This window comes from Chanos chanos, chromosome 5 (genome assembly GCF_902362185.1).
Source record: "Chanos chanos chromosome 5, fChaCha1.1, whole genome shotgun sequence".
Lineage (NCBI taxonomy): Eukaryota > Metazoa > Chordata > Actinopteri > Gonorynchiformes > Chanidae > Chanos > Chanos chanos.
Window position 1 is genome coordinate 6,699,667 of NC_044499.1, and position 26,103 is coordinate 6,725,769.

The following is a 26,103-nucleotide window of genomic DNA, read 5'->3' on the forward strand; positions in this document are numbered from 1 at the left end:
TAACCGGAGCGTGAATGCAGATAATCAGTTTGAGCTGAAGGTTCCTGTTTGACGTTGATTGGGTTTTTGCTGGTGTGCCGGTAACCGCTCGCTCTGTTAATCTGATCTTACGTAATTCCACTGGCTCCAGAATGGCCGTGTCATTGGCCGAGACTGATGCCTCGGGATTATACGGGTTCTTTTATGTCTATCCCCCATGCAGGGTGTGTGTGTGTGTGTGTGTGTTTGTGCGTTTGTGTGTGTTACTGTGCTGTAGTATTATGTCAGTGATTAAGCTTGAGCTAACATTGCGAAATGAACAAGAATGATATAATTTTTTTAAAGCCCTATTTGGAGCTTAAAACCCAAGTATGTAAAAGAAAAAAAAAAAGAAAGAAAGACAGAAAGAAAGAAAGAAAAAAAAAAAAGAAAGAAAGAATGTATACATGAATGATGTGTGTGTCTGTGTGTCAATATACAGTTCTCATGAATGTGCAGTCATGTAATGTCACATCTCATGTGCCTATGAATGTTATGGGCCCTAGTGGGGGAGAAAAAAAAGTTATTAGTAATCAAATGAAATGATAATGAGTTTAAGTACTCTAATGGTTATAATGCCTACGTATGACTGGACTGTATGGATATCTATACTTTAAAAGAGATTAAAGCCTATCTCACTTCGTCTAGTCTTCAGCACTCTGTGTAATATGGTTACAGGGCTATATTGTGTTATAAATAGTGTTCTCAGATGGCTTTGGTTTAGCTGTCTGCCTACACTGCACGTCTGTGCTGGATTGTTGCAAAATGGCCATCGATTGACAGCGTTTCTTTTCTTTAAATCCAGACATCTGAAAGCTCCCTCATACTCCACACCCTCAATTACTCCTCCGTTCCACTGCTGAGGACACAGCAGGAGTGTCAGCCTCCTCTCTGAGCAAACAGCCTCTTCTAAAAGCTTGATTGTCATTTGTTGCGTTGCGTTTGTTATTGATTCCGTCCTAATTAATGAAGATGAGTTGTGTCGGCCGGGCGCTTTGATCGAGTCGGTAATTTAACTTTCATCCGAGCGGTGCCAGTTTAGAACAAAACCCGACTGAGACCGAATTGTTCTGTTTGACGCCTAATTCACGGTTTGCTCGGAGAAAAGCCACACAGAATTCCCAGCAGAACAGAGGAGACTAACGCGTTTCGTCGCTGGGAAAAGTACTGACAGTAAACAAGTTGAGTGAAGACAGACTTGTTTACAGGCCTGTGTCTGACATAAGACTGCAAAACCCACATAGTCTTCTTGAGCTGGGTTCGCGGTATGGAAACATGGTGTCAGTCAGCTGTTGTCTCAGGTGTTCAGGTTAAAGCCTGCCCCAGCGTTGACATTTACTGTCATTATACATCCGTGAATGGGAAGTATTGCAAAACCGACTTTTGTTAATCAACGCTGAATTGTTTGAATTGTTGTAAATGTATGACAGTAATGTAGGGATCCGTCAGTCACATCCCTGTGGTGAGTTAATGCCTCTAGTCTTATTTGACTTGAGTTTTATGAGAACGAGCGTAGGTCAGGTGACACTTGGGCGGATATGTTTGACGAGTCTGAGGCTTTCAGGATGTTTGTGAGTGCTGTTCATTCCCTGCTGCCCTGGGCTCCAGCTCTTCCAAGAGCCGTCCCCATAGAAACGGCCTCAGCGGAGCCACCCATTGGCTAGCCCTCATTCTTGTTTATCACCTGTAACTCAGTAGAGGAGAGAGGTAAAGGGAAGAGATTTACTCCCAACCGTTCCCATCCAGTGCTCTTTAACTGGGCAAGAATGTAGCATGTTTCCCTGCGTCGCTGGCACGGAGAGGGAGATTGACGCCGTCTAACGTGGTGCGAGGAGATGCGTTTTTCCTGACGGCCACTGAGATGCTGATATGCTCTGGGGATATTCCTTTAACTGGCTCTTTAGTTGTTTTTCGTGGGTATAGCCTCTCTCTATCTGGATAAAAGGAAAGCTGTAGAGTTTGCTTTGTTGTGCCTGACATTGTAAATGGAGGAAAACAAGCTTGCATTAAGTGCAGAGAAGAAGTTTTAATGACTGGGTGTGTGTGTGTCTGTGTCTGTGTGTCTGTGCAGATGAGAGATTCTGAGTTTTTCCCCAAAGCGAGTTGCTTAACACAGCCTATGACTGCCCCCTGGTGGGCAGAGACTGCGTAACCAGCTTTAGCCCTACTCGTCCTGACACTTCATTTACCATCATTTAAGCAGCTGGCTCGTCTCTGGGTAGATTCTGACAGAAGATTCATGTTGCATTAGGACTCTGATTATGCTTTCGCTTTGGGCGGAAACAGCAGTAATCATTTCATCAACTTTATTTCTCTTTGCATAACAGACATCCTGTTTTGCAGGGCGGAACATCATCGCAGGAAAAATAGGACACGACAAAATAACACAATTAATTTTACACAACGTGAATAATCTGATGGACCCGATACTGTGTTGAATGATTTAATTATAAGTGATGTAGCAGGAGCTCAGTTTGCGTGTGTGTGTGTGCGTGTGTGTGTGTGTGCGTGCGTGTGCGTGTGCGTGTGCGTGTTTCAGATCAAGAGCGTTGCCCAAGCTGAAGGAGTCTTGTTCCCATGAGTCTTTGCTGAGTCCGGGCAGTGCAGTGGAGGCGTTGGACCTGAGCATGGAGGAAGACATCTATATCAAACCCTTACATAGCAGCATCCTGGGACAGGAGTTCTGTTTTGAGGTATAACGATTTAACCATCGCATTCATTGCTTTCTTTACTACTGCAAGCCAGTTTCGAAGTATTCTTACCAGAAAAGATCAAAAATCTTATATTTCTTTATCCCTCTCTCTCTCTCTGCTCACAGGTGACATACTCAGGTGGCAGTAAGTGTTTCAGCTGCTCCTCAGCGTCGGAGCGAGATAAATGGATGGAGAACCTGAAGAGAACCGTACAGCCCAACAAGGTACCTCCTGTTTTTCCTTCTCCTCCGCAGCAGGGCACATCAGAGACAGCAGCTTTAATATGGCTCTGTTCTCAGCGCCCCTGCTTGTCGGAGCGCAGTAAAAAAAAATTCACAGCAATTACTCTTGGTGTCAAACTTAGGCCGTAGTCGATACGGCGCACGCTTTAACTCATCGATCACGACGTCTTATCTCCAGGACAACTGCCGGCGGGCGGAGAACGTGCTCCGTCTGTGGATCATCGAGGCCAAAGACCTGCCGCCCAAGAAGAGGTACTTCTGCGAACTGTGCCTGGATGACGTGCTTTACGCTCGCACCACCAGCAAAACCCGCACCGACTGCCTGTTCTGGGGCGAGCAGTTCGAGTTCTCCACCCTGCCCTCCGTCAAGAGCATCACCGTCCACATCTACCGCGAGGTGGACAAGAAGAAAAGGAAGGACAAGAACAACTACGTGGGTCTGGTGAACATCCCCGTGCTGGGGGTGACGGGGAGGCAGTTCGTGGAGAAGTGGTACCCGGTCAGCACCCCCACCACCAACAAGGGGAAGGGTGGAGGCCCCTCCATCCGAATCAAGTCCAGGTTCCAGACCATCTCCATCCTGCCCATGGAACAGTATAAGGAGTTTGCGGAGTTCGTGACGAACAACTACACCATGCTTTGTTCGGTGCTGGAGCCCGTGATCAGCGTGAAGAATAAGGAAGAGATGGCCAGTGCTCTGGTTCACATCCTACAGAGCACGGGGAGAGCTAAGGTACACGTGGCTTTCACACCTATCCGAAAAAGGCTTATACTCCATAGGTATACCCATCACCAGTTAACACAGGGGTTTTCAACCTGTGGGGCCCACCTGTCAGGAGCACCTGTCAAAGGGGGGGTGGGTATGAAAACCCCTGAGTTCACAAACTGGTTGGATGTGGGGATAATTGTTCTGTTTTGTTGTGTTGTGTTCTGTTTTGTGTAAGCTAATCACAGACGATTTCTCCACTTCCATCAGGACTTCCTGACAGACCTGGTGATGTCAGAAGTGGACCGCTGTGCTGATCACGAAGTGCTGATATTCAGGGAGAACACTCTGGCCACCAAAGCCATTGAGGAGTACCTCAAACTGGTTGGCCAGAGATACCTGCACGATGCACTGGGTAAGAGCTGGACTCCAGACATTACACAGTCTCTCTGGGCTTATGCCCTTGTGGTCACGTTTGATATGTAATTCTCTGCAGTGTGATCATATTTGCTCGGTAAAAAAAAAATCATGTGGCTCCGGTCATATGAGTGAATTCTGAATATCTGTAATGATAAGTTCACGGTAATGGATTTTCTAGCAGCGTGGGCGTGATGTGTGTGTTTGTCTCATTTAGGAGAGTTCATCAAAGCTCTGTATGAGTCAGACGAGAACTGTGAGGTGGATCCGTCAAAGTGTCCCGGCAGCGAACTGCTGGAACACCAGAGCAACCTTAAGATGTGCTGTGAGCTGGCCTTTTGCAAGATCATCAACTCTTACTGGTAAAGGCACACTGTGCACTGTTAGACTCCCTCTTTCTCACTGGGTTATCAGAGCCTCTGCAGCGAGTGTGTGTGAATGTGTGAGGAATGTGTGTGTGTTTAAACTCTAGCTCTAGTTCCAGTTTTGCGTCCAGTTAATTCTGGAATTGACTCCTCTGTGTCACCTTAGTCTCTGGCTGTAGATGATCAGTAGTCAGACTGACTGGAGAAAATTACGCTTCGTTTCCAAAGTACATTCACATAGAATTCGTTTCCGCTCACTCAAATGTAACTTCTGCATTCTGTGGGATTTGGCCAGTTCAGTGTAAATTCATTCATCGACTTCCAATTCTAACGTTCTGTTGTATTTGAGCTTTAAAAGGAGTGTTTCACTAACCCTCTCCCGTCTCCGCAGCGTGTTTCCACGGGAGCTGAAGGAGGTGTTTGCTTCGTGGGAGCAGCGGTGTCAGATGCGGGGGAAACAGGACATAAGTCATAGGCTAATCAGCGCCTCCCTGTTCCTGCGCTTCCTCTGTCCGGCCATCATGTCTCCTTCCCTCTTCAACCTCATGCAGGAGTACCCGGATGACCGCACCTCCCGAACACTCACCCTTATCGCCAAAGTCATCCAGAACCTCGCCAACTTCGCCAAGTACGCCTCGCCACACACGCACACGCACGCACGCACGCACACACACACACACACACGCATGCACGCACTATGTGTACACAGAGAGGCTGTAGTATGTTGCATGTATAACTGTTCTTCCCTGTTGGAATCAGAATCTTCCCTTTATACATTTTAATATTATAGATCTATTAACATATTTTATTTTAATAGTTGGTTATTCTCAGCTTACAGCTTTGACAACCTTTTCTGCCTCACTCCATTGAAAGTCTTAAAACCCTTGATTATTGCATATTTAAAATAACAAGAGAATTGAAAAAGTGAGTTATCCTGGTTGCTCGCTCAGCCGTGAACATCTCAGCGCGGTGAGGATTTATGGGATATGTGTCTTGATTTTTTTTTTTTTTTTTTTTTTTTTTCTTGCTCTCTGTAGATTTGGGAACAAAGAGGAGTACATGGCCTTTATGAATGATTTCCTGGAGCATGAGTGGGCAGGCATGACCAAGTTCCTGCTGGAGATCTCCAACCCAGAGACCATCTCCAACACGCCAGGTTTCGAAGGCTATGTGGACCTGGGCAGGGAGCTGTCCGTACTCCACTCCCTGCTCTGGGAGGTGGTGTCTCAGCTAGACAAGGTACTGAATTCCTTCACTTTATCAGTCAGAGCACTGCAGCACTACCTGTGTTCTCATCGTAATGTCTGGGGCTCTGTTTCATTTACACGATTTACTATATGGTTTTGTCCATAATACGTCCTAATAAGGTTTTGCTGCAGATGCCTTGAACTGGGTGTGAGTTTTTCAGCTTTCCTGACTCAACTAAACTGTATTTCACAGCAGATTCTGTAAGAGTATTGCAAGGACAATAAGAACATAGAATACCTTATGAAACAGGTCGTGGAGACTTTTACTCAGCATAACGTCATATATGATAACGTACAACATGTGTCAGGCTTTCTAGACTTTTCTAACATGCGTAGCCGTGTAAGTAATTGAAGAAGACCTTCATTAGGTCAGTCTGTAAGGATTAATGATGCGTATGACGGAATTAGTTCTGGTCAGTCGTGTGTTTATGATGGAGGTTTTCGATGGCATGGGATGTTTGACACTCACTCATTCCCAAACCCAGCTGCTCTAACTCCACTGCCTGCCCCCCGCCCCACCTGCCCCCCTCCATCTCGCTCAGAGCATGACTTGTTTTGACTGCATTAAAACCTTCCTGCATCATTCAGTTAGCCCTGCTCATTAGACAACTCGTCTGAACCCTTCCTGCATCTCGTCACAGACGGAACCCTTCAGTGCCGTTTGATTGCATGGCCTGCATTTAGGGGGTTTCGTTCGTTTGTTTATGTTTTATTTTTGCTTTGGTTTGTGTTGTTTTGTTTTGTTTTTTTTGGAATGGCTCTTGTTTTTGAAGCATGTGTTATCTTTTTCATTCATCCCTAATTTGGTTTCCTTTTGTTTTTTCCTCTGTGTTACCTACTCTCCCTCTCTCTCTCTCTCTGTCCTGTTCTGTCTCCTCGCCCCCTCTCCCACCCTTACCCCCCCCCCCCCCCCCCCCCCCCCCCCCCCCCCCCCCCCTTTTTCACTTCACCCCTTCCTGACCAACACACACTGTGTCTCCATGGTTACGCTGTCCTGCCACCAATGCATTATGGTGACTCTTTTGCCGACCAACCAAAAAAAAACCCCCCACTCCACCAAACCCAACAATCCATCTACACCCCACCACCCCTTCAAAACGCGCGGGTCGGTGTGCCCAAAAAAAAAAACACTGCGGTTGCCTTGGAAACGCGCAAACCCAGGGTGAAAATTCCTTCCTGCAGGCAACGGTGGCCAAACTGGGGCCCCTTCCGCGTATCCTTGGCGACATCACCCGCTCGCTGTCCAGCCCCACCCCCATCCAACAGCAGCTGCGTCGATTCCAGGACCACAGCTCCGCCCACAATATCAGCGGCAGCGTCTCATCAGGACTGCAGAGGATATTCGAGGACCCGGCAGACAGGTAGGCGCCTCTTGACCTAAACCTTAACGACAAAAAAAAAACCCCAAAGCTACCCACATACACGAGATAGGCAGGACTTTTACACGGCCTCACAACAGATGGCACATCAAGTCTCCCAGGCAGGTACAGTCAGCCAGGACACAAACACACAACATAGCCAGGCACAACCAAATGCTCCACTTCTAATGCGTGCAGAATACCAGTCAGATTAAAGCGCGATGGTTTCAGTGGTGCGCTTGGGCAAGACGTATCTTTACGTCGACGCTCTGCGGTGACGGGCTCTCTGTACGGTTCTGCCGTTTGCTCAGGCTGCGTTCTTTCTACTCTCTTTCCCGTCAGTGAGATCCGCAGCGTCAAATCTCCAGTCCAGGAGCAAGCGGAGCCTGCCGCCCGGGGAAAACACCCCTCGCTGGGTCAGCAGTCCTCCGCGCACAGCATGAGCTTCTCTGACAAGGAGGAGAGAGAGAGTCACCTGCCCAACGGGCGCAGCATCTCTCTCATGGATCTCCAGGACTCCCACCTCCACCAGGGCCAACAGCCCGGCCTCCCTCTCCACGAGGCCCCCCCCGAGACTGGGCCGCGTGGGTTCCCAGGCCTCCATCGGCCCCCTCCCGCCTCCCCACCATCCGAACGCGCCCCTGCCGGCCCAGCCCAAAGCCCCGCAGCTGAGGGACAACCTCCCTCAAAGCGCCCCCCAGGTTCGCCGGCCCCTCCACCCGTCCCTCAGCCAGCAACGCAGCCTGCAGCCCCTCTCTTTCCAAAACCCCGTCTATCACCTGAGCAACCTCCACGCCCAGTCCACGCACTCCACCCGCTCCACGCCCTCGGCCCAGTCCCTGCAGCCCGACTCCAGCTCGGAGAACCTGAGCAGTGGCAGCTCACGCAGCGGCAGCCCCAGCACGGCGGGAGGAGGGCGGGGCGCCACGCCCAGGGCCAGAATCCCCTCCGCCAGCAGCCTGGAGGAGGAGGCGGCGAGTCGACGGGGACCCCAGGGCGAGGAGTGCCCGCCGCCCAACGCGGCCCGTTGGCACCCGCCCCTGCAGGACCTGCACCCGGCCGCGGCGGTGGTGGCGGTGCCCAGGCAGAGCAGCGCGGGCACCGCCCACATCGTGAAGGTGGAGCAGCAGAGCCGGACGGGCGGGGCCGGGGCGGGGGCGGGGAACGGAGGGGCGAGGACCCCCAGGTCTCTGCCTCACAGCGCCTCCCTGAGGAGCAGCAGCAGCGTCAACACGGAGCCTCCCCCGCAGAGCGGAGTTCGCTCCCGTCAACAGTCGACCTGCTCCAGAGACAGCCCTGTACCATCCAGCAGAGGGAACAAACAGGTACGCTCTCTCTGTCTGTACACACACACACACACACATACACACACAAACTACTTCATCATTGTTTACAGACTGGATTGTGACAGACTGGTTTGTGTCAGCTAGCAGAGGGAAGCGTGAAGTGTAAACACACACACACACTCTCCTCTATAAACCTTTCTCAGGAGTTTCCTCTCTCAAGAGAGAACAGCCAGATACTCACACATTTATAGACATCACACCAAACAAACCAAACCTGTCACTTTTCCTCTCACATAGTCACTCACATAGACACTCTCCACCGCAAGCATCTTCCCAGTGCTTACACTGTCTGTGTGTGTCCGTGTGTACGTCTGTGTGTGTGTGTGTCTGTATCTGTGTCCGTGTCCGTGTCCGTGTGCGTGTGTGTGTGTCAGGTTCAGTCCCCTGTGGAGTCGGTGACCATGTCTCCCGTGGAGAGAACAGCAGCATGGGTGCTGAATAACGGCCAGTACGAGGATGAGGAGGAGGAGGAGGGCCAGAATAGGGAGGACACCAAACATGTGGAGAAGGTACACAGAGCTCCTCACAGAACTAAATGCCACGTCTGACCCATCTGACAGAATACCTGGCAACCCAGTGTCACAAGCCTGTATGGTTTGTCTTGAGGCCATCAGCGTATCCTGCAACTTAACTGTAAATGAATGAAACCTTGTCATCTTCATGGACCTACCGTCATCTCTTTCCACCTGACCAACCAGGTTCTTTTCTATCTCCTCCGTTTCACCTCCCCAGTACGAACAGGAGATCTCAAAGCTGAAGGAGCGTCTGCGCGTGTCCAGCCGACGCCTGGAGGAATATGAGAGGCGCCTGCTTGCGCAGGAGCAGCAGATGCAGAAGCTGCTGATGGAATATAAAAACCGGTTAGAGGACAGTGAAGAGCGACTGCGCAGACAGCAGGAGGAGAAGGACAGTCAGATGAAGAGCATCATCTGCAGGTATGAGAGTATGTTAAGAGCTTCCGGAAGATTCCGGTAACTCTACAGAGACAGTGGCTGTCCTGCTGTCATAACTATATTCTCAGAATGATAGCTCTGCTTTTTCTCTCAGTCATTATATCTCACTTTTTTTTTGTAACAGAAATTCAAATGGGTGGGTATGATTAGATGATTTGTGCATCCTCATAACTCATTTTACTTGCTAAAATGGAAGTGATGTTGAATCTTAATGATGTCAAATGTTATGAAAGAATGTGATGTCAAAATGTATCTATGGGTGTATTAAAGCTGCTCTCTCTGTCTCTCTGTCTGTTTGTCTGTGTGTCTGTCTCTCTCTCTCTCTCTCTCTCTCTCTTTCTCTCTCTCTCAGGTTGATGGCTGTGGAGGAGGAGCTGAAGAGAGACCATGCAGAAATGCAGGCTGTCATAGATGCCAAACAGAAGATTATAGATGCACAGGTAAGACACTTCACAGAGACGCTGATTCACACACTGTCTCTGCAGGGCTGAGTTACCGCATCTGCACTGGTATTAATCTCTCTCAGTTAAGACCTCCATTTCATCAAACTCCTGTCTTCTTTAGTATTCACACACTAGTAGCAAACTGTGGGCGAACTTTCTGATCGTGCCCAGGTCAGGCAGAGAATACAGGCTGTACTGACTGATTTAAAACAAAAAGAAAGAAAGAAAGAAAGAAAGAAAGAAAGAAAGAAAGAAAGAAAGAAAGAAAGAAAAAAAAAAAGCTGCTGACTGCCTTACTGTGACTGTGTCCCACTGAATTCCAGGTCACTAAAGGAACTGAGGTAATACAAGCAGGCAAGTAAAAAAAAAAAACAAAAAGCAAGTTCAAAGTTCATCCCGCTCCCCAAGGACGGCTAGCATTGTGTGAGCGCAACCGAACACAACACCCATACCTGTCCTTTACCTGACACCCCAGTGCCCCGCCCAGGCGCGTTACCCTCTGATCCGCTTTATCACCACAGCGCAAGCCGCTAACTTCTTTCATCTCTGAGTTCACAATAATAAATCGTATAAAGCTTTACATGATAAGAGCGTGAGAAGTGCTAACGTCCTTGTAAAAACTTTTACACTCGCTGAACTCTGTTACTTGCAAAAAACGTTAGGCTTTGATTTGGGACGTTTCAGAAAAATCGGCGAAAAGATGAAAGAGATTTGTGCGTGACTGATCCCTAGCGGCGTTTTGGGGAATGTGTGTTGATGAGGTGCGCTCAACAGATCTCAGTATCAGCTCTGTCAGCTCTAGCTTTTGGCTGCTTCTTTTCCACCCTGACCCTCCACCCTCCCACCCCACCCCACCCCCCTCCACCTTCCCTTCACCTACAGTTCCTTTAGCCCAGACCCTGTGCTACGGCCACTGGCCTCCAAATCGTATCATTTGGTTTTACTCAGAAGCAGAATGGGACACCTTGCCTTGCATTTCTCCTTCGGTTTATGATTTATGAATGATTTCATTTCTCGGCACAGCAACACCCACGGAGCGTTTGTTTAGAGTTTCAGTCAGTTTTTTTTTTTTTTTCTGCCTTCATGAATGGCTTTTTATTATTATTATTATTATTATTATTATTATTATTATTATTGTTATTATTTGTGTTGCCACTCTGAGGTCAGCTGTTGGTCTTGAGAGAATGCATGAGTGTGCACCAGGCTGGACGCATCAGGGCTGCGGAGAATCATCCTGCCTCAGCCGCTCCAGACACTCATGAGACATCACGAATTCTCATTTTAACAAAGTGACTGTCAGTCAGAGGCGGCTGGTGAGCTGGAAACAGAGGAGGAACAAACCTCCCCTTTAACGTGACTGGTGTAAATTATTCTGCGAATCGTTAGTTGTACTGTTGATCAAGGCGGATTAACAGGATTGAAACAAAAGACAGATTTAAAGGGGGGGGTTGTTCCTCCTCTGTTTCTAGCTCACCAGCCGCCACTGCTGTGGATCTGACTGAGTTTAAATAAAGCATACAAGTTAGAAAGTGAATTCTCAATAAAAGAGTTTGAGTCTCACAAAACAAAAGGCAATTTGAGCTTTTTCTTTGTTTTTGGACCTAAATTACAATTTTTGGCAGGTACCATTGTAATTTTGTACCTTGCATTTCTGTAAAAATACCTGCCATCTGTTTCCACACTTCCTGACATTCTCTCTCTCTCTCTCGCTCTCTCTCTCTCTCGCTCTGTCTCTCTCGCTCTCTCTCTCTCGCGCTCTCTCTCTCTCAGGAGAAACGAATCAGCTCCCTGGATGCAGCTAACTCGCGGCTAATGAGTGCCCTGACGCAGGTGAAAGAGCGTTACAATATGCACAATATGCGTAACGGCCTCTCGCCCACCAATCCCACCAAACTCTCCATCACCGAGAACGGAGAGTTCAAGAACAGCAGCTGCTGACCCGGTGCTGTCCAAGCCGAACGAGCTCCGCTGATAGGTGCTCTTTCAAACCGACAAAGGGTGCCGATTGGTCAAACCCCAGACTGAAGACACTGACAAGCATTTGGTTCATAGCCACGTTTCTTTCTGACTACTACGTACGCAGATTAATAAAGAATGTCTGGTTATAAATGTATATAAAATGTATCTTGTATTGGTCTTGTACAGAGATTACTGGAGAGGGGAGGGCAGCAGTTTTGAAATTTGGAGTGAGTTGTTTTGGGGCATTGGGGGGGGGGGGGGGGTAACTATTGTAGTTAGTGAATTTGTGTTTTATAAATACAGATATGCCCACACATGCAGAGTAAAAATGGCAGTTAAAAAGAGTTTTAAGTATTGTCTAAATAAGATATGTTATATTGAGGTGTACATATCGTAAAGGGGGACTGTTTGGAAAGAAATATGATTTTAAAAAGAAGAAGCACATAGAGAGAGATTGTAGCTGTAAAGTGTTGAAGAGTTCTAGAAGGAGTAGGAAGGCTAAAATAAACCAAAAGCGGTTTGATGCACTCTGTTTTCTAACCCAACTTTGCTGACTTTTTTTTTTTGTTGTTGTTGTTGTTCTTTTTTTCTTTTTTGGAAAGCTGTTTTATTTTGTTGCCAAGGAATGAATTGTTTTACTGTAGATGACTTGCCTTTAAGTGAAGTATATCAGTTACTTATCTGAAGCCAACAATAAATATATATCTGATTGGAAATTTAAAGAAAAAACAAACAAACAAACAAAAAAAAGCAAATTTGTGATGGATTTGCTCAGATGTCTGGTTCTATGTCTACCCTAGGAATATCCGTTAGCTCACCAAGCCATGTGTTAACTGAAGTGATGGACGTGTCAGAAATGAGCTTCCTGTTTTCCCTTTTTTTATTTATTTTACCAGTTTACCAGTTAAGCATCAGGATTCTGTGTGAAAATTTCATTTTACTGTCTTTGTTAAGTGTTTGAATTTATGTTAATGACTACTGCTAAAAGACACTGTTTCCTCTGTCAGAGTTTTCACTGTCAGTATCCACGACAATACCCTTTAAATGAATATTTTTGTAGCACAGAGATCTTGAATGTTTGCATTTGTCTCTTATGGTCCATTTCAAATATTGAATATTTGGAAGCAAAGAGTTTGGAATAAAGACAGACTATTCCCTCATGTAACATCGCGTGTTTTAATGTGGTCTGTATTTTAACCGTCATGTTTCAATTTTAAGAACCTTTTTTTTTTCTTTTGTTGTTTTTTTTCTTTGGGGGGGGGGGGGGGGGGGTTGGAAAATGTGTGTGCTGTAAGCACTGAAAGGAAGGCACTGATGGCACTCAATTTAGCATCCTACCCAGCCCTGTCCCAGAATGTTTCTGCGTAATTTTAGGAAGCCTTTAAGGAGAGAGATTCTGTGACTTCTCCTGTAATAGAGGGACACTTCCAAAAAAAAGGTGAACAGGTCCTGCTTAAAGCATACAGAGTGAATTATTCATATTTCAATATCCAGGCAATGTGTTTATAAACTGTATAAACCGGCGATACTACCGGGGGGGATGTCGTGTTTTGTCTAGCCCCGTTTTAGGATCACTGTTACTTTATGTTTGACTACTACTGTTCTCACTGTTATCTAACAGTACAATCAGAAGAGCCTGTTTATTTTTAAGGTGGCATATGCTGCCATATTACGACAGGCAAAGCCATGACGAAGTATGGTACGCTGTTTGAAGGAGCTAATTATTTCCTCAACCTGAGGCCATTATGCCAGGTCCAGCAAATAACTAAATAAAAGCCAATAACTGGGAATTTTATTCAACCGAAGTAACCTAAGGCTACACAATTAAGCAGTGTTGTAGCCTTAGTGGGAAACATGGCACGACGTAACCAAACCGAGACGTGATTTGTGATGTAATTTGACATCCGCTCCAGCAGGTGGCAATGCAGTGTACCGCATCCGCCAGATTTCCGGAAGAGGAAGTTGCCTTGCGCGCCGGTAAATAAAGCACTGATGTAACGTTTTTATCTAAAATAACAATTTAGTGTCAGACTGTACAAGACCACGAAAGATATTTGCTCAGTCTAAGGGTCACGGGTAAGTTCAGTGTCATACTCAACAATTTCTGTAGATGCGAAATGCATATATTTGTGCATTACTGCAGACAGATGGCATTCATGGTGCGTATACTGAGGTTCGATCGTGCTGTCCGGTACTGACTTGACATATCATACATGGTAAACAGAGATTGCGTGCTTCCACTCGCATCTAGCCGCATTGCATTCTTCTACCCGCATCAAGGTTATTTTTTGCAAATTTAAGCGTGCTTATATCCATATGGGACTGTATATTCAAACATGACCTAAAATCAGCTACGAAGGTAAGATTTAAACTGGGAGTTCCATGGGGAATGTGAAATGAGGTTGAACTGTCTGGTTGAGTCTTGCTAGGTGTGTTAGACCTTTATTATAATACAGAAGGCCAAGGAATGCTTTATCACGCTGTGAATGTTTTGTATGAACGTTTCTTTTTGACGTTTTGGAGGCGGACGTGATCTCGTGCCACTTTGTGAGCACTCCTGTTAATTGTAGTAGTAGTACTCGCAGTATTAAATTGCGTGTCTGTCTGTTTGCTGCTTGTTTCTGCTAACAGGGAAACCAGGTATAGAGATGGCAGACATCAAAAACTTCCTATATGCATGGTGTGGAAAAAAGAAATTAACACCCAACTATGACATTCGAGCAGCTGGAACTAAAAACAGGCAGAAGTTTATGTGTGAGGTAAGCAGCCATAAGACATGTGTCTTTCCTCTCTGTGTGATTCTCTTTTAAACCTTTGTGTGCCTCACAAAGCAACGAAAAAGTATAAACACTTTATGTGATGCTGTTGTTTTCATATGGATCTTATATATCTTACACATTTTCATGGAAAATGCTTTCTAAAAGATAATTGACTAGGCCTAATGATAATCAGTTGAAAATTAGAAAAGTTGGACAGTTGTGGTGATACCAGTGTTTTCTTTTGTGTATTTCCTGCAAACATTCATGGAAAGCTGACATTGCTTTTCAATGGGAAACAGTAGTTAACAGAGAAATGTAATCAGTGACTAAGCATAATCTGCATCCAGACAACTGCCCAAGATTAGCAGTTGCCATTTTACATAACCTTGAATGGCACAGAAATGCTGTAGCTATAACACTTTGATCATCTTTACCTTAAGAAGCGTTTTGTTCTCTCACAGGTTCGTGTTGAAGGATTCAACTACATTGGAATGGGAAACTCCACCAATAAGAAGGATGCCCAGACCAATGCTGCCCGGGATTTTGTCAATTACCTGGTCCGAACTGGGGAGATAAGCGCCAATGAAGTCCCAGCTGCTGGGGTTAATATCAGATTTCTACAACTTTTTAAAATAACAGACTACCCATACACCCTGTCCCTTCCTCTCTCTGTCTATTATGCTCATAGATACACACACACACAGAGAACATTCAATGTTGCTACTTTTTTATAGATTGGTAGACCTGACATGAGCATTCCTGATGGTTCTGGTTTTGAAGGTGGTGGTTCTGGAACTCCTCCACCAAACTGTCCTCTCCCTCCTCACCTGGCGGTTAAGACTGAACTCGGTAAAACGGTCGTTTCAGTTAAACAGTGGGCTTACATGTTTCCACTCCACTGTACCCACAAAACCAACACCCTCAGCATTTCTCCCTGTTTTTAAACAGTCGATAAGGATGCACATCTGTGAAAATATACTGCACTGTAGTGTTTTTACATTTCACCTCAATGGCAGTGCGCGTCTGTGAGGTTACATGTCATATAAAAGTAGCTTCTCTTAAAATTAGTCAGGGGGATATTTGTCCATGGAGCACTATACTGTTCATTTGGTCCTGTTTGCTCAGGAGCTGGTTCTGGGCCTGTCGCGGGGGTGACTGGCATGGGCTACTCTGGGATCAACGCCAATGCCCAGTGGGAACGTGGTGCCAACCTAAAGGACTATTACTCCAGACGTGAGGAACAAGACGCGCAAGCGGTACGATTGGAACAGCTGACAAACAAATACGTCTGTTATGCTGAATCAGGTTGTTTACCTTTTAGAGACGGAATAGTCAAGGTATGACTTTCACTGAATGAAGCGATTGATCGATTTCTGCACAGAGCGAATGTCCTCAGGGTTTTATTCTAGTTTTAAACATGATGTATGCCGTTTTTTTGTGTTTAACCAGATACATTAGCACGAGGAGGTATGACCTCTTTTTTTTTTAAACTGAGGCAGGTGTGCTGGTGACATGTTGTGTCACTCTGTCTCTGTGCCCTCAGACGTTCGAGTCAGAGGAAGTTGACCTGAATGCAGGTCTACATGGCAACTGGACTTTGGAGAACGCCAAGGCCCGTCTTAATCAGTTCTTCCAAAAGGAGAAAAACCAAACAGATTACAAATACAGCCAAGTGGGACCTGACCACAACAGGTTTGGCAGATCAAAGGGATCCTATCTCAAATCAACAGTCAGAAACATAATGACAGGAGAGCCTATTACAAAGCACACAATGCATTTTCGGTTTGATGTTTTTGGACGTCTGTACAACGCACAGTTCAACAGCACCAGTGCTGTCGAGAGAGTGAGATTGGGGATTTAGTAAGAATTTGCCCGATCTAGTGGAGTAGGGTGTCGGAGGGTGTTTGCTATCAACATTATCCCAGGTGTGTAAAGCGTATGTTTTTCTGCTGGACTGCTATGGTAACGGAGAACTCCTTGGTGTACAGTTAACCCCAAAGAGATCTCAGAGGACTTGAACAGCAATCGATGCCTAACAATAATAATTACCCGAAAGGCCACTAACAGACACGTCATTAGAGTATTCGTACAAAAGCAAAACAACTACAAAGCCTATTTATGAAGTTCTCAAACTAGAAAATGACCACGGCTCCTTCAGGGAGAACATTCCCCGAGGGAGTCCTGGTGGTTTACATAGGAGGAGCTTTTGGGAGGACGATGGCGACACCAGAGATCACACTCTTACATGCGGAAATACATGTGACACCGCTTAGGCTGCACTAAGCTGTCACATGGTGTGTCTCTGGGTAATCTGGCTGGCCTGCGTCAATGTCTGGTTGTGATTTCTGGTGTCGCTCCTCCATCAGGACTTGGAAGGAGCCAAGGGGCTGAGGGGGAGAGTGAGAGAGGTTTCTGATTGGCGGTTGGAAGTCTGGCAGAAAAACATACGCGCCCATGATGGGACACATCACCACAGCGGATACTGGGCCTGTGATTTGGGGCTAAGCTCGATACAAAACATTACCCGTTCACGTTAGAGGTTGGTGCTTTGATTGAAAATTATTATGAACTTGACAATAGTAAAATAAAAAAAAAATAAAAAGTATCTTTTTTTTTTTTTTTTTTCCCTCTGACACTTTTCTAAGTACAGTCAGTCTTTGTGCTTTTCTCTGCTTCTCTGGAATCAAGCAGATTCACTGGATAATTTGACAGGACCTTTAGTTTTGTGTACAGGCTGGCTGATCTGATCTCTCCGTATGGTTTCAGGAGTTTCATAGCTGAAATGACACTCTTTGTCAGACAGCTGGGTAGAAGTAAGTACCATTCTTTCATCATGACCCTTTCAGTGTAAACAGATCTGAGTATTCACAGGTATTCCAGCTGCGTGCTTGACCCTATCAGTGTAAACAGATCTGAGTATTCGCAGGTATTCCAGCTGCATGCATGACCCTAACAATGTAAACAGATCTGAGTATTCCCAGGTATTCCAGCTGCATGCATGACCCTATCAGTGTAAACAGATCTGAGTATTTGCAGGTATTCCAGCTGCATGCATGACCCTATCAATGTAAACAGATCTGAATATTCACCGGTATTCCAGCTGCATGCATGACCCTATCAGTGTAAACAGATCTGAGTATTCCCAGGTATTCCAGCTGCATGCATGACCCTATCAATGTAAACAGATCTGAATATTCACAGGTATTCCAGCTGCATGCATGACCCTATCAGTGTAAACAGATCTGAGTATTCCCAGGTGTTCCAGCTGCGTGGTTGTATGATTGCGGGCGCTGAGCAGCTGATGGTTCTGTCCGTGTCTCCACAGAGATCTTTGCGCGTGAACATGGCTCCACTAAGAAACTGGCGGCTCAGTCGTGCGCTCTGTCTATCATCCGTCAGCTTTATCATCTGGGCGTGATCGAGGCCTACACGGGACAGACCAAGAAAAAAGAGGGAGAGACTGTGAGTTCATCAGCTATGACAGTTCACACTCGTGGCTGTTGATAATATATTTGTATGTCACTTGATTTATTGTCTCTGTCTGTCTGTCTGTCTGTGTGTGTGTGTGTGTGTGTGTGTGATAGGTGGAGGTGTATGAGGTGCAGCTGGTGAATGAGCTCCAGCAGCAGTTGCAGAGTGTGGTGCAGGACCTGGGCATCCAGATCCCTCCACCTGTGCGTGGGTCTCTTTTCTACTCAGTCTCTATGGTTGTGAGATTGGTGTTTCAACTAGACCTTAACTTGGGCTCATAGTACTTCAATGAATCGTGGTTATGTGTTAAGCGCATTCTTGTTCACATTAAAAACATGTAAAGGTATCAAGCCTCTCGGCTGAAAAGCATATTTAAGGGATTAATATGAGGCACGTTTGTAAAGTGAAGAACCTGGTTAGTAACAGATGTACTGTGATGCGTTTCTCTGTGCTGTGCTGACAGCCGCTGGATCCCAGTGCTCCAGTGTCTCTGGTGCAGGGGAAGATGGCCCACTTTGAGCCCTCTCAGAGACAGTGCACAGCGGGCGTCGTCCCCTGGTCCCCCCCTCAGGTTAACTGGAATCCCTGGACTAGTTGTAACATCGACGAAGGCCCGCTGGCATACGTGAGTGAACACTGAATAAATCTCTGTTCTCACTGTTTGTTTTTCATGTCAACATCACAGTACCGGGTAACCGTAAGGTGCAGCATTAGGAAAGCTAAAGAGAAATATACCTGCTTAGTGAATTATTAGGAACCGTGAGTTCCTAGTTCAAATCCCAGCTATGCCACATTTCCCAACTGTGATTAGGGGTTAAAGGGAACACTGTTGGCCATGCCACAATTACCATATTCAACTGGGGTCCCTAGTCAGTGAAGGTCAGGCGACTATGGAATTGTCAACATTATGTGTGAATGTCACTCCAAGCAGTTTATGTTGCTTGATAGCCCTAAGCAACATTGTTAAGGCACGCAGTGGGAGGCTTCATGTGTTAGTGGAGGTGGCTGTTATGTGAAGGTGTAAATGGACGTCTGAAATCAGTGAGGAGATGGGGAGGAGGGTTTCTCACTTTATAAATCTCACTTTGTAAATCTCTGCTCCTTCTCTAACAGTGCACTCCAGAGCAGATCAGCTGTGATCTCCAACATGAGCTCAGCTATCAGCTAGAACAGGACAAAAACCTGCAGTTGGTGAGTTGGTCAGTAACACACACATACACACACACACACACATGCCTGTAGACGTACCTCCCTCCGGGTCCTGACCAAGTCGTTGCGTTGGGTTACTTATGTCGTAGGTGCTGGAGGAGAGAAACCAGCTGCCGGTGAAAAAATTTGAAGAGGAGATATTGAACACGATCAAGAACTGTCCAGTGGTGATTATCCGAGGGGCCACAGGCTGTGGAAAAACCACCCAGGTGCCCCAGTACATCCTGGACCAGTTTATTCAGAGCGGCAGGGCTGCCGACTGCAACATTGTTGTCACTCAGGTCTGACTGACTAACAGAGATTCATCAATTACAGCATGTTTTCTTGTGATGATCATGTTTCCTCAGTGATGTACTTTTTCACTCTGATGTATTCTACTGTACAACATACAGTGACTGAATTTCAGTCCTATAAATGTAGGTAAAAAGGTTTCTAAACACTGTACATGGCCACATTGCATAACAAAGTGCTTTACCAAAAAAAAAAGAAAGAAAGAAAGAAACTTGAGGTGTAATTAGACTTCATACTGCTCTATCAGCTTCACTCCCTTCCCGTAATGCGGAAAGCTCTGTGAATGGCTGAGAGTGAGGTTTTATGCGTGTCCGTTGAGTGCTGTGAACGTAACGGCGGCGTGCTCCCGTCCGTAGCCGAGGCGGATCAGCGCGGTGTCGGTGGCGGAGCGCGTGGCCTATGAGAGAGGAGAGGAGGTGGGAAAAAGCTGCGGATACAGCGTGCGCTTCGAGTCCGCCCTTCCCAGACCGCACGCCAGCGTCCTCTTCTGCACCGTCGGTACGGCAACCACGACACACACCTCTCAGCGACATAAACCTAGCGTCTGCTCAACCCCAGCCCACCTGGACCGAAATCCTTTTTTTTTTTTTTTTTTTTTATAGCTTTCATACACCAACTACTACTCTTCCTCTAATCTGCTCTCACTTTGCCAAATGAAGAAACTCGGCACGGGGCAACATTTAAAGTGTTTCAGATCTAGCCGGTCCGTGGGAATAGATCTGGGGGAAAAAAACAGCATTGTACATAACAGTTGGTTAGATTTTAGATGACTTGTTGAAGACCTCAAATAAACACATATGAAAATGATCTCATAATGTTTATCTGTATCTAAATCCAACTATATATTTATGGATACATGCAGACTAAAATGGACAGATGGGTCTTCTCCCTGCAGTATAATGAAATGGAAATGTGATCTGGCTCTTCTCATAGGCGTCCTACTGAGGAAACTGGAATCCGGAATCCGAGGCATAAGTCACGTGATTGTTGACGAGATTCACGAGAGGGACCTGAACGTAAGTCCTGACTTACTGACTTCAGCCAGTTTTCCAAGACATTTAAACATTAAGACATGCTGCTGTGTTGTTCGACGGTATGGCTTTCGTATTTCCCCAGACCGATTTTCTCCTGGTGGTTTTGAGGGACGTGGTCCAGGCCTACCCTGATGTTCGCGTCATCCTCATGTCGGCCACCATCGATACCACCATGTTCAGAGAGTACTTCTTCAACTGTCCCATCATAGAAGTGTATGGACGCACTTTCCCTGTCGAGGGTGAGACCTACCATCCTCTTCCTCAGAGCGCCGAGGAGCACGCTCTCTTTCTTCAATATAATTGCACTAGTTTGATTAAACCATTATTACATCACAGTTACATCATGTAATTAACATATTGCTTTCCTTTTCATATGTAGAATAATTGTGTACTGTATTGTTGTGTGTTGGATTTCACATGCATACCCTGTATACAGAAAAAAGACAGACTTCTATGCATCTGGTTTAGACTGAGGTTTTCAATGTAAAATGCGCATAAGTTATATTTCACACTAGCCAGAGAAGCAGTACAGATTATAATCCCATAAACGAATGCAGTAAAGTCCTGTAATCTATTCCAGAATATTTCCTGGAAGACTGCATTCAAATGACGCAGTTTGTCCCTCCACCAATGGACAAGAAGAAGAAGGACAAGGATGAGGAAGGCGGGGACGATGATGTAAGTGCTTCTTTTTCTGTTTTTTCAGAGCAACATAATGTTGTTTCAACCAGTAATTAAAAAATTGATCTCGTTTCTAATTAATTTGATGTTTTAATCAAATTGAGTGAATCTTCGGTAACTATGGGTATGAATTCTTAACATTCAAACGAGGAATAAATTAACCACACAACAAACCATGTGCATAAATACATCTCAGTACAATATATAATATCTCACTAGTTATTTTCTCTATCGAGAAGACCAGAAATCACAGTTTCTTCCTGAAGGCTTTAATTCTTCACGTTACTTTCTCCCTGTCTCCCAGACCAACTGTAATGTGATCTGTGGGCCTGAGTACAATGTAGAGACCAAACGCTCCATGGCTCAGATGAACGAGAAGGAGACTCCGTTTGAGCTGATTGAAGCTCTGCTGAAATACATTGAGACGCTGCGAGTGGAGGGGGCTGTACTGGTCTTTCTGCCTGGATGGAACCTCATTTTCGCCATGCAGAAACATCTGGAGATGAACCCTCATTTTGGTCTGTGAAAACGTCTCTTTCACCAGATAAAGCACATCATCCTTCCTTTAATTATTCCTTTTTATACATTTTATTACTTTACTTTTAACGTATCTAGATAAGAAATCACTCTGATAAGGCAAAAACACATGGTCTTTGCATATGTGTTTGTGATGCATGTCTCTGTTTATGTACGTGTGTGTGTGTGTGCGTTAGGTAGTCATCGTTACAGGATCTTGCCTCTTCACTCTCAGATCCCCAGAGAGGAGCAGAGAAGAGTGTTTGAGCCTGTACCTCAGAGTGTGACTAAGGTCAGTGTCATATCCATAGACTGAAGTTTTACACAATCATGCAAGTGAACTCTTTAAACTATGTTACCTGTCACTCAGTAATGTACATAGAATATAATTATATATTATATCCAGATTATCTGGTAATTACCTCCCCCCCCCCTGTCTTTTCAGGTGATCTTGTCTACAAACATTGCTGAGACCAGCATCACCATTAACGATGTTGTTTATGTTATTGACTCTTGCAAGTAAGTGTTTATCTTTAACCAGTGTAACAGGTCGTTACATCTTGTCCATTTTAAAGAAAATTCACCTCAAGTTTTTGTGTCTAGTTACTTATGTCGGTCAGAGCTTGGTCACTGACATTTTATTTGAACTTGTTTACAGGCAGAAAGTGAAGCTGTTCACATCTCATAACAACATGACTAACTATGCCACAGTGTGGGCCTCTAAGACTAACCTGGAGCAGAGGAAGGGTCGAGCGGGGAGAGTTAGACCGGGCTTCTGCTTCCATCTGTGCAGCCGAGCTCGCTTTGAAAGGTACTGCCAAGGACTACTGAGCTTTGAGATTAAGATTTGGGGATGAAATTGTAGGATTAAGGAGTTCTTATTCGTGCTCTTATGTTGTGAATAAGTATACTGAAGGATTTGATGAAGATTTATTCAACTACAACAAAAATAGCAGAGCCTCTTTATTGGACACTCTAAGATTAGATGGGTTATGGATGTGTGTGTACGTGTGTGTGTACGTGTGTGTGTGTGTGCGCACGTGCATAGACTGGAAACACACATGACCCCGGAGATTTTCCGCACTCCGCTGCATGAGGTGGCCCTCAGCATTAAGCTGCTCAGACTGGGTGCGATTGGCCAGTTCCTAGCCAAAGCCATCGAGCCGCCTCCACTGGACGCTGTTATTGAAGCTGAACACACACTCAGAGGTACCGCGCACATATTCCCCGTGATCACTGACACCTGTCACGTTATTCATACACGTCAAACTAGCAATTGCACAAAATTTTGCAGGCAATTTCACAAAAGCTGGTGATACAGTTCTTACTACCCCGTGTCCAGATGATGCACAGACACCTCCCTTTCTTTTGAGCCTATTTATTTATTTCTGTTAGAGTTGGATGCCCTGGACTGTAACGATGAGCTGACCCCACTGGGGCGAATCCTGGCCAGGCTGCCCATTGAACCTCGGCTGGGGAAGATGATGATCATGGGGTGCATCCTCTAGTAGGTGTTTCAGTAACAGGACTATGAGGGGAAAAATCCTTTTATATTAAGGCCATCTTAAAATATCAGGACCAAGTCTTTTGTATTACAGTGATTCTGGACCAGTTCCAGACCAGGTCCCTCTCTCACTCTAAACTAGTTTAGAGCATCAGGACTTGATATTTCATATTACATATAACAACCATATTCAGCTGATATCTCTGTGATTAAAAAAAGGCTGAAATACTCTAAATGTTTGAGTTGTATATACATTTTTTTTTTAACTGGATAAAGAAAAAACATCCATCGAAGGACATGTTCACGTATTGTCATCAGCATTACTCATTACTGTGTCTGTCTTTCAAACTTTTAATCATTACCGACGGCCATTTCTTTTTTTTTCCTCAGTGTTGGTGATGCCATGTGTACCATCGCAGCAGCCTCCTGTTTCCCTGAGCCCTTCATCACGGAGGGCAAACGCTTGGGTTACGTTCACAGAAACTTTGCCGGCACACGCTTCTCTGACCACGTAGCTGTGCTCTCTGTTTTTCAGACCTGGGATGAAGTCAGGTACGGCTTAAGTAGAAGCAGAACAGTTTTCCCTCTCAGATGAACTGTGTTTGGGAGGGCGTGATGGCTGAGAAGTAATCAGTAGAATTTAGGAGGGGTGTTTAAAAAGCACAAGTCTAAAACGAGTACATGACTGAGTGATAGGTGGAGATGTAAAAAAAAATAACAGTAACGCCTTGCGTTAATTTTCAGAATGGGAGGCGAGGATGCCGAGACCAGGTTCTGTGAGCAAAAACGGCTGAACATGCCCACTCTAAGGATGACCTGGGAGGCCAAGGTTCAGCTGAAGGAAATTCTCATCAACACAGGCTTCCCTGAAGGTCCGTCAACCTTCCACCAGACTTTCAGAAAATGATTTGGCATTTGGTTGCGATGTTATTGTATGAAAAGTGTATTTTGGGTTGATTATCTTATTATGTTTTGGTTTTCTTATTGATGTCTTCGTGACCACACAGACTGATTTGCATTCATTCAAACTGTCCATTTTTTTCCTTATTGTAATTCAGTGGCATGAACGTTGCTGCCAAACATTGCTGCCAAGACCTTCACGCGGCCTAATTTATCATGTTTTAATCTTGTCTTCTCTTTTTTTTGTGATCTGAACAGATCAGTTAGTTCACTTAATTAGCTGCTGAATCACCCTTCACACAAATTGTCCCTTTCTTGTTGAATACAGAGTGCTTGCTGAATCAGATGTTTAATAACGTGGGACCTGACAATAACCTGGATGTGGTGATCTCCCTAATTACCTTTGGCTCCTATCCCAATGTGTGTTACCATAAAGAGAAGAGGAAGATCTTGACCACAGAGGGGCGAAATGCTCTCATCCACAAATCTTCTGTTAACTGTCCCTTCAGCAGCCAGGACATGACGTACCCTTCACCGTTCTTTGTCTTTGGAGAGAAGGTCAGTTTCAAAATAAAGACATGTTGTGCTCTGCTTTCGTGTCTGAATAATTAACAGCAAAAGATCTGGGAGCAAGCAAACTAGTGTTTCATTTGGATTGGATTTCAGATCCGAACCCGAGCAATCTCGGCCAAAGGCATGACGCTGGTCAGCCCTCTACAGCTTATTCTGTTTGCCTCCAAGAAAATCGTCTCAAATGGGGACATCGTTGAGCTTGATGACTGGTATGTCACATCAAAAACATGTTTACAGCATTAAGTGAAATCTGAAATAGTAATTAAGTTGAAAGCTTAATGAAAGTCTCCAACCTTTCAAATTCAGATTTATTGACAGTGCTTATCAATTTCCTGACCAGGCTCAAGCTCCGAATCCCTCATTATGTTGCTGGTGGTGTGGCAGCTCTTAGGGCAGCTATGGAGGCCTTGGTTGTTGAGGTAACTAAAGACCCAGAGTACATTAAACAGATGGATCCAACCAACCAACGCATGCTGCAAGTCATACGGCTGGTTTCAAAGCCCTCTTCTGCAGGCATCAACCTCCTGGCCAGTAACCCACGGTGGGTGAACCACACAGACTCTGTCAGAGATGCTAGGGAACAAGATTTTGTTTCAGATCTTGAAATCAGTCTGTATTTGAGAGGAGAATTACCCCTTCCCCACAGCCTCAGGTTCAATCTGTAACAATGGTGTTTTGAATATGGGAAAACCTGCGCTGAAGTACTCTCTGACCTCTGACCTCCTCTTCGTTTCTTTGTCTTGTGCAGCTTCGGAGACGGCCCTCGGCCCCCAAAGGTGGGGCGGTTTGATGGCGGAGGAGATCGAGGCTTCAGAGGGCACGGAGGGTATCAGGGTGGTGGAGGTTATAGAGGTGGCAGTGGAGGTTATAGAGGAGGGGGAGGCTACCAAGGAGGAGGAGGCTACCAAGGAGGAGGAAGAGGAGGAGGCTACTATGGTGGTGGTGGTGGTGGTGGAGGAGGATACAGAGGGTCTGGCGGTTACCGTGGCGGAGGTGGTTACGGGGGGTCGGGTGGGTACAGAGGAGGAGGGGGATATGGCAGAGGAGGATATGGAAGTGGGGGAGGTCGAGGTGGCTTCCGGGGGGGCTATGGAGGTTTTTAGATGTTAAAGCTTAAGTTCATTACAGTGTGTGTTAAGGTTTAGTATTGTTATGTATGACCTGATTCATACAGAGCTTCATATTTTTACGGTGTGATTGTTTACCTTGATGTTCTGTTCAAGTTCTGTCAATATTATCCACACTCCTAAACCAAGTTTTCCAAGCCATTTATGAGAATATATTAAATAAAAGATATTTGCAAGTGTTCAACCTATTAACAGTGTAATGGATATGCCAGGGTCCTGCAAGAAAAGCTGAAGTTTCTAATTCCTGGAAAAGTCAAAATGTGGGTAAAATTTGAGGATGCACATTTAGTA

At 45.6% G+C, this 26,103-nt stretch overlaps 2 protein-coding genes across 2 annotated transcripts in view; both read left to right on the top strand.

Annotated features, from left to right (window-relative positions):
• The window catches only part of rasal2 (RAS protein activator like 2), a 53,835-nt gene extending 41,899 nt beyond the window's left edge, over positions 1-11,936 (top strand). The window contains 14 exon segments of the mRNA XM_030775284.1: positions 2,558-2,711; positions 2,837-2,935; positions 3,132-3,686; positions 3,930-4,074; positions 4,294-4,438; positions 4,833-5,069; positions 5,479-5,680; positions 6,871-7,049; positions 7,389-7,587; positions 7,589-8,371; positions 8,767-8,901; positions 9,125-9,327; positions 9,698-9,785; positions 11,559-11,936. Of these exon segments, the coding sequence (XP_030631144.1) occupies positions 2,558-2,711; positions 2,837-2,935; positions 3,132-3,686; positions 3,930-4,074; positions 4,294-4,438; positions 4,833-5,069; positions 5,479-5,680; positions 6,871-7,049; positions 7,389-7,587; positions 7,589-8,371; positions 8,767-8,901; positions 9,125-9,327; positions 9,698-9,785; positions 11,559-11,726 (3,292 nt within the window). The 3' untranslated portion in view covers positions 11,727-11,936.
• Positions 11,937-13,734: 1,798 nt separating this feature from the next.
• On the top strand, positions 13,735-25,792 carry dhx9 (DEAH (Asp-Glu-Ala-His) box helicase 9). Its single transcript, XM_030774350.1, has 28 exons — positions 13,735-13,823; positions 14,379-14,506; positions 14,968-15,108; positions 15,241-15,355; positions 15,632-15,762; positions 16,050-16,198; positions 17,273-17,319; positions 17,832-17,968; positions 18,091-18,180; positions 18,441-18,602; positions 19,091-19,168; positions 19,276-19,467; positions 19,834-19,975; positions 20,411-20,493; positions 20,594-20,750; positions 21,092-21,189; positions 21,497-21,710; positions 21,906-22,000; positions 22,154-22,227; positions 22,367-22,519; positions 22,757-22,917; positions 23,104-23,215; positions 23,603-23,764; positions 23,957-24,084; positions 24,441-24,670; positions 24,779-24,894; positions 25,026-25,226; positions 25,434-25,792. Exons 2-28 carry the CDS (start codon positions 14,396-14,398, stop codon positions 25,786-25,788), a joined length of 3,834 nt encoding a protein of 1,277 aa, XP_030630210.1. The 5' UTR covers positions 13,735-13,823; positions 14,379-14,395; the 3' UTR covers positions 25,789-25,792.
• The last annotated feature ends 311 nt before the right edge of the window (positions 25,793-26,103 follow it).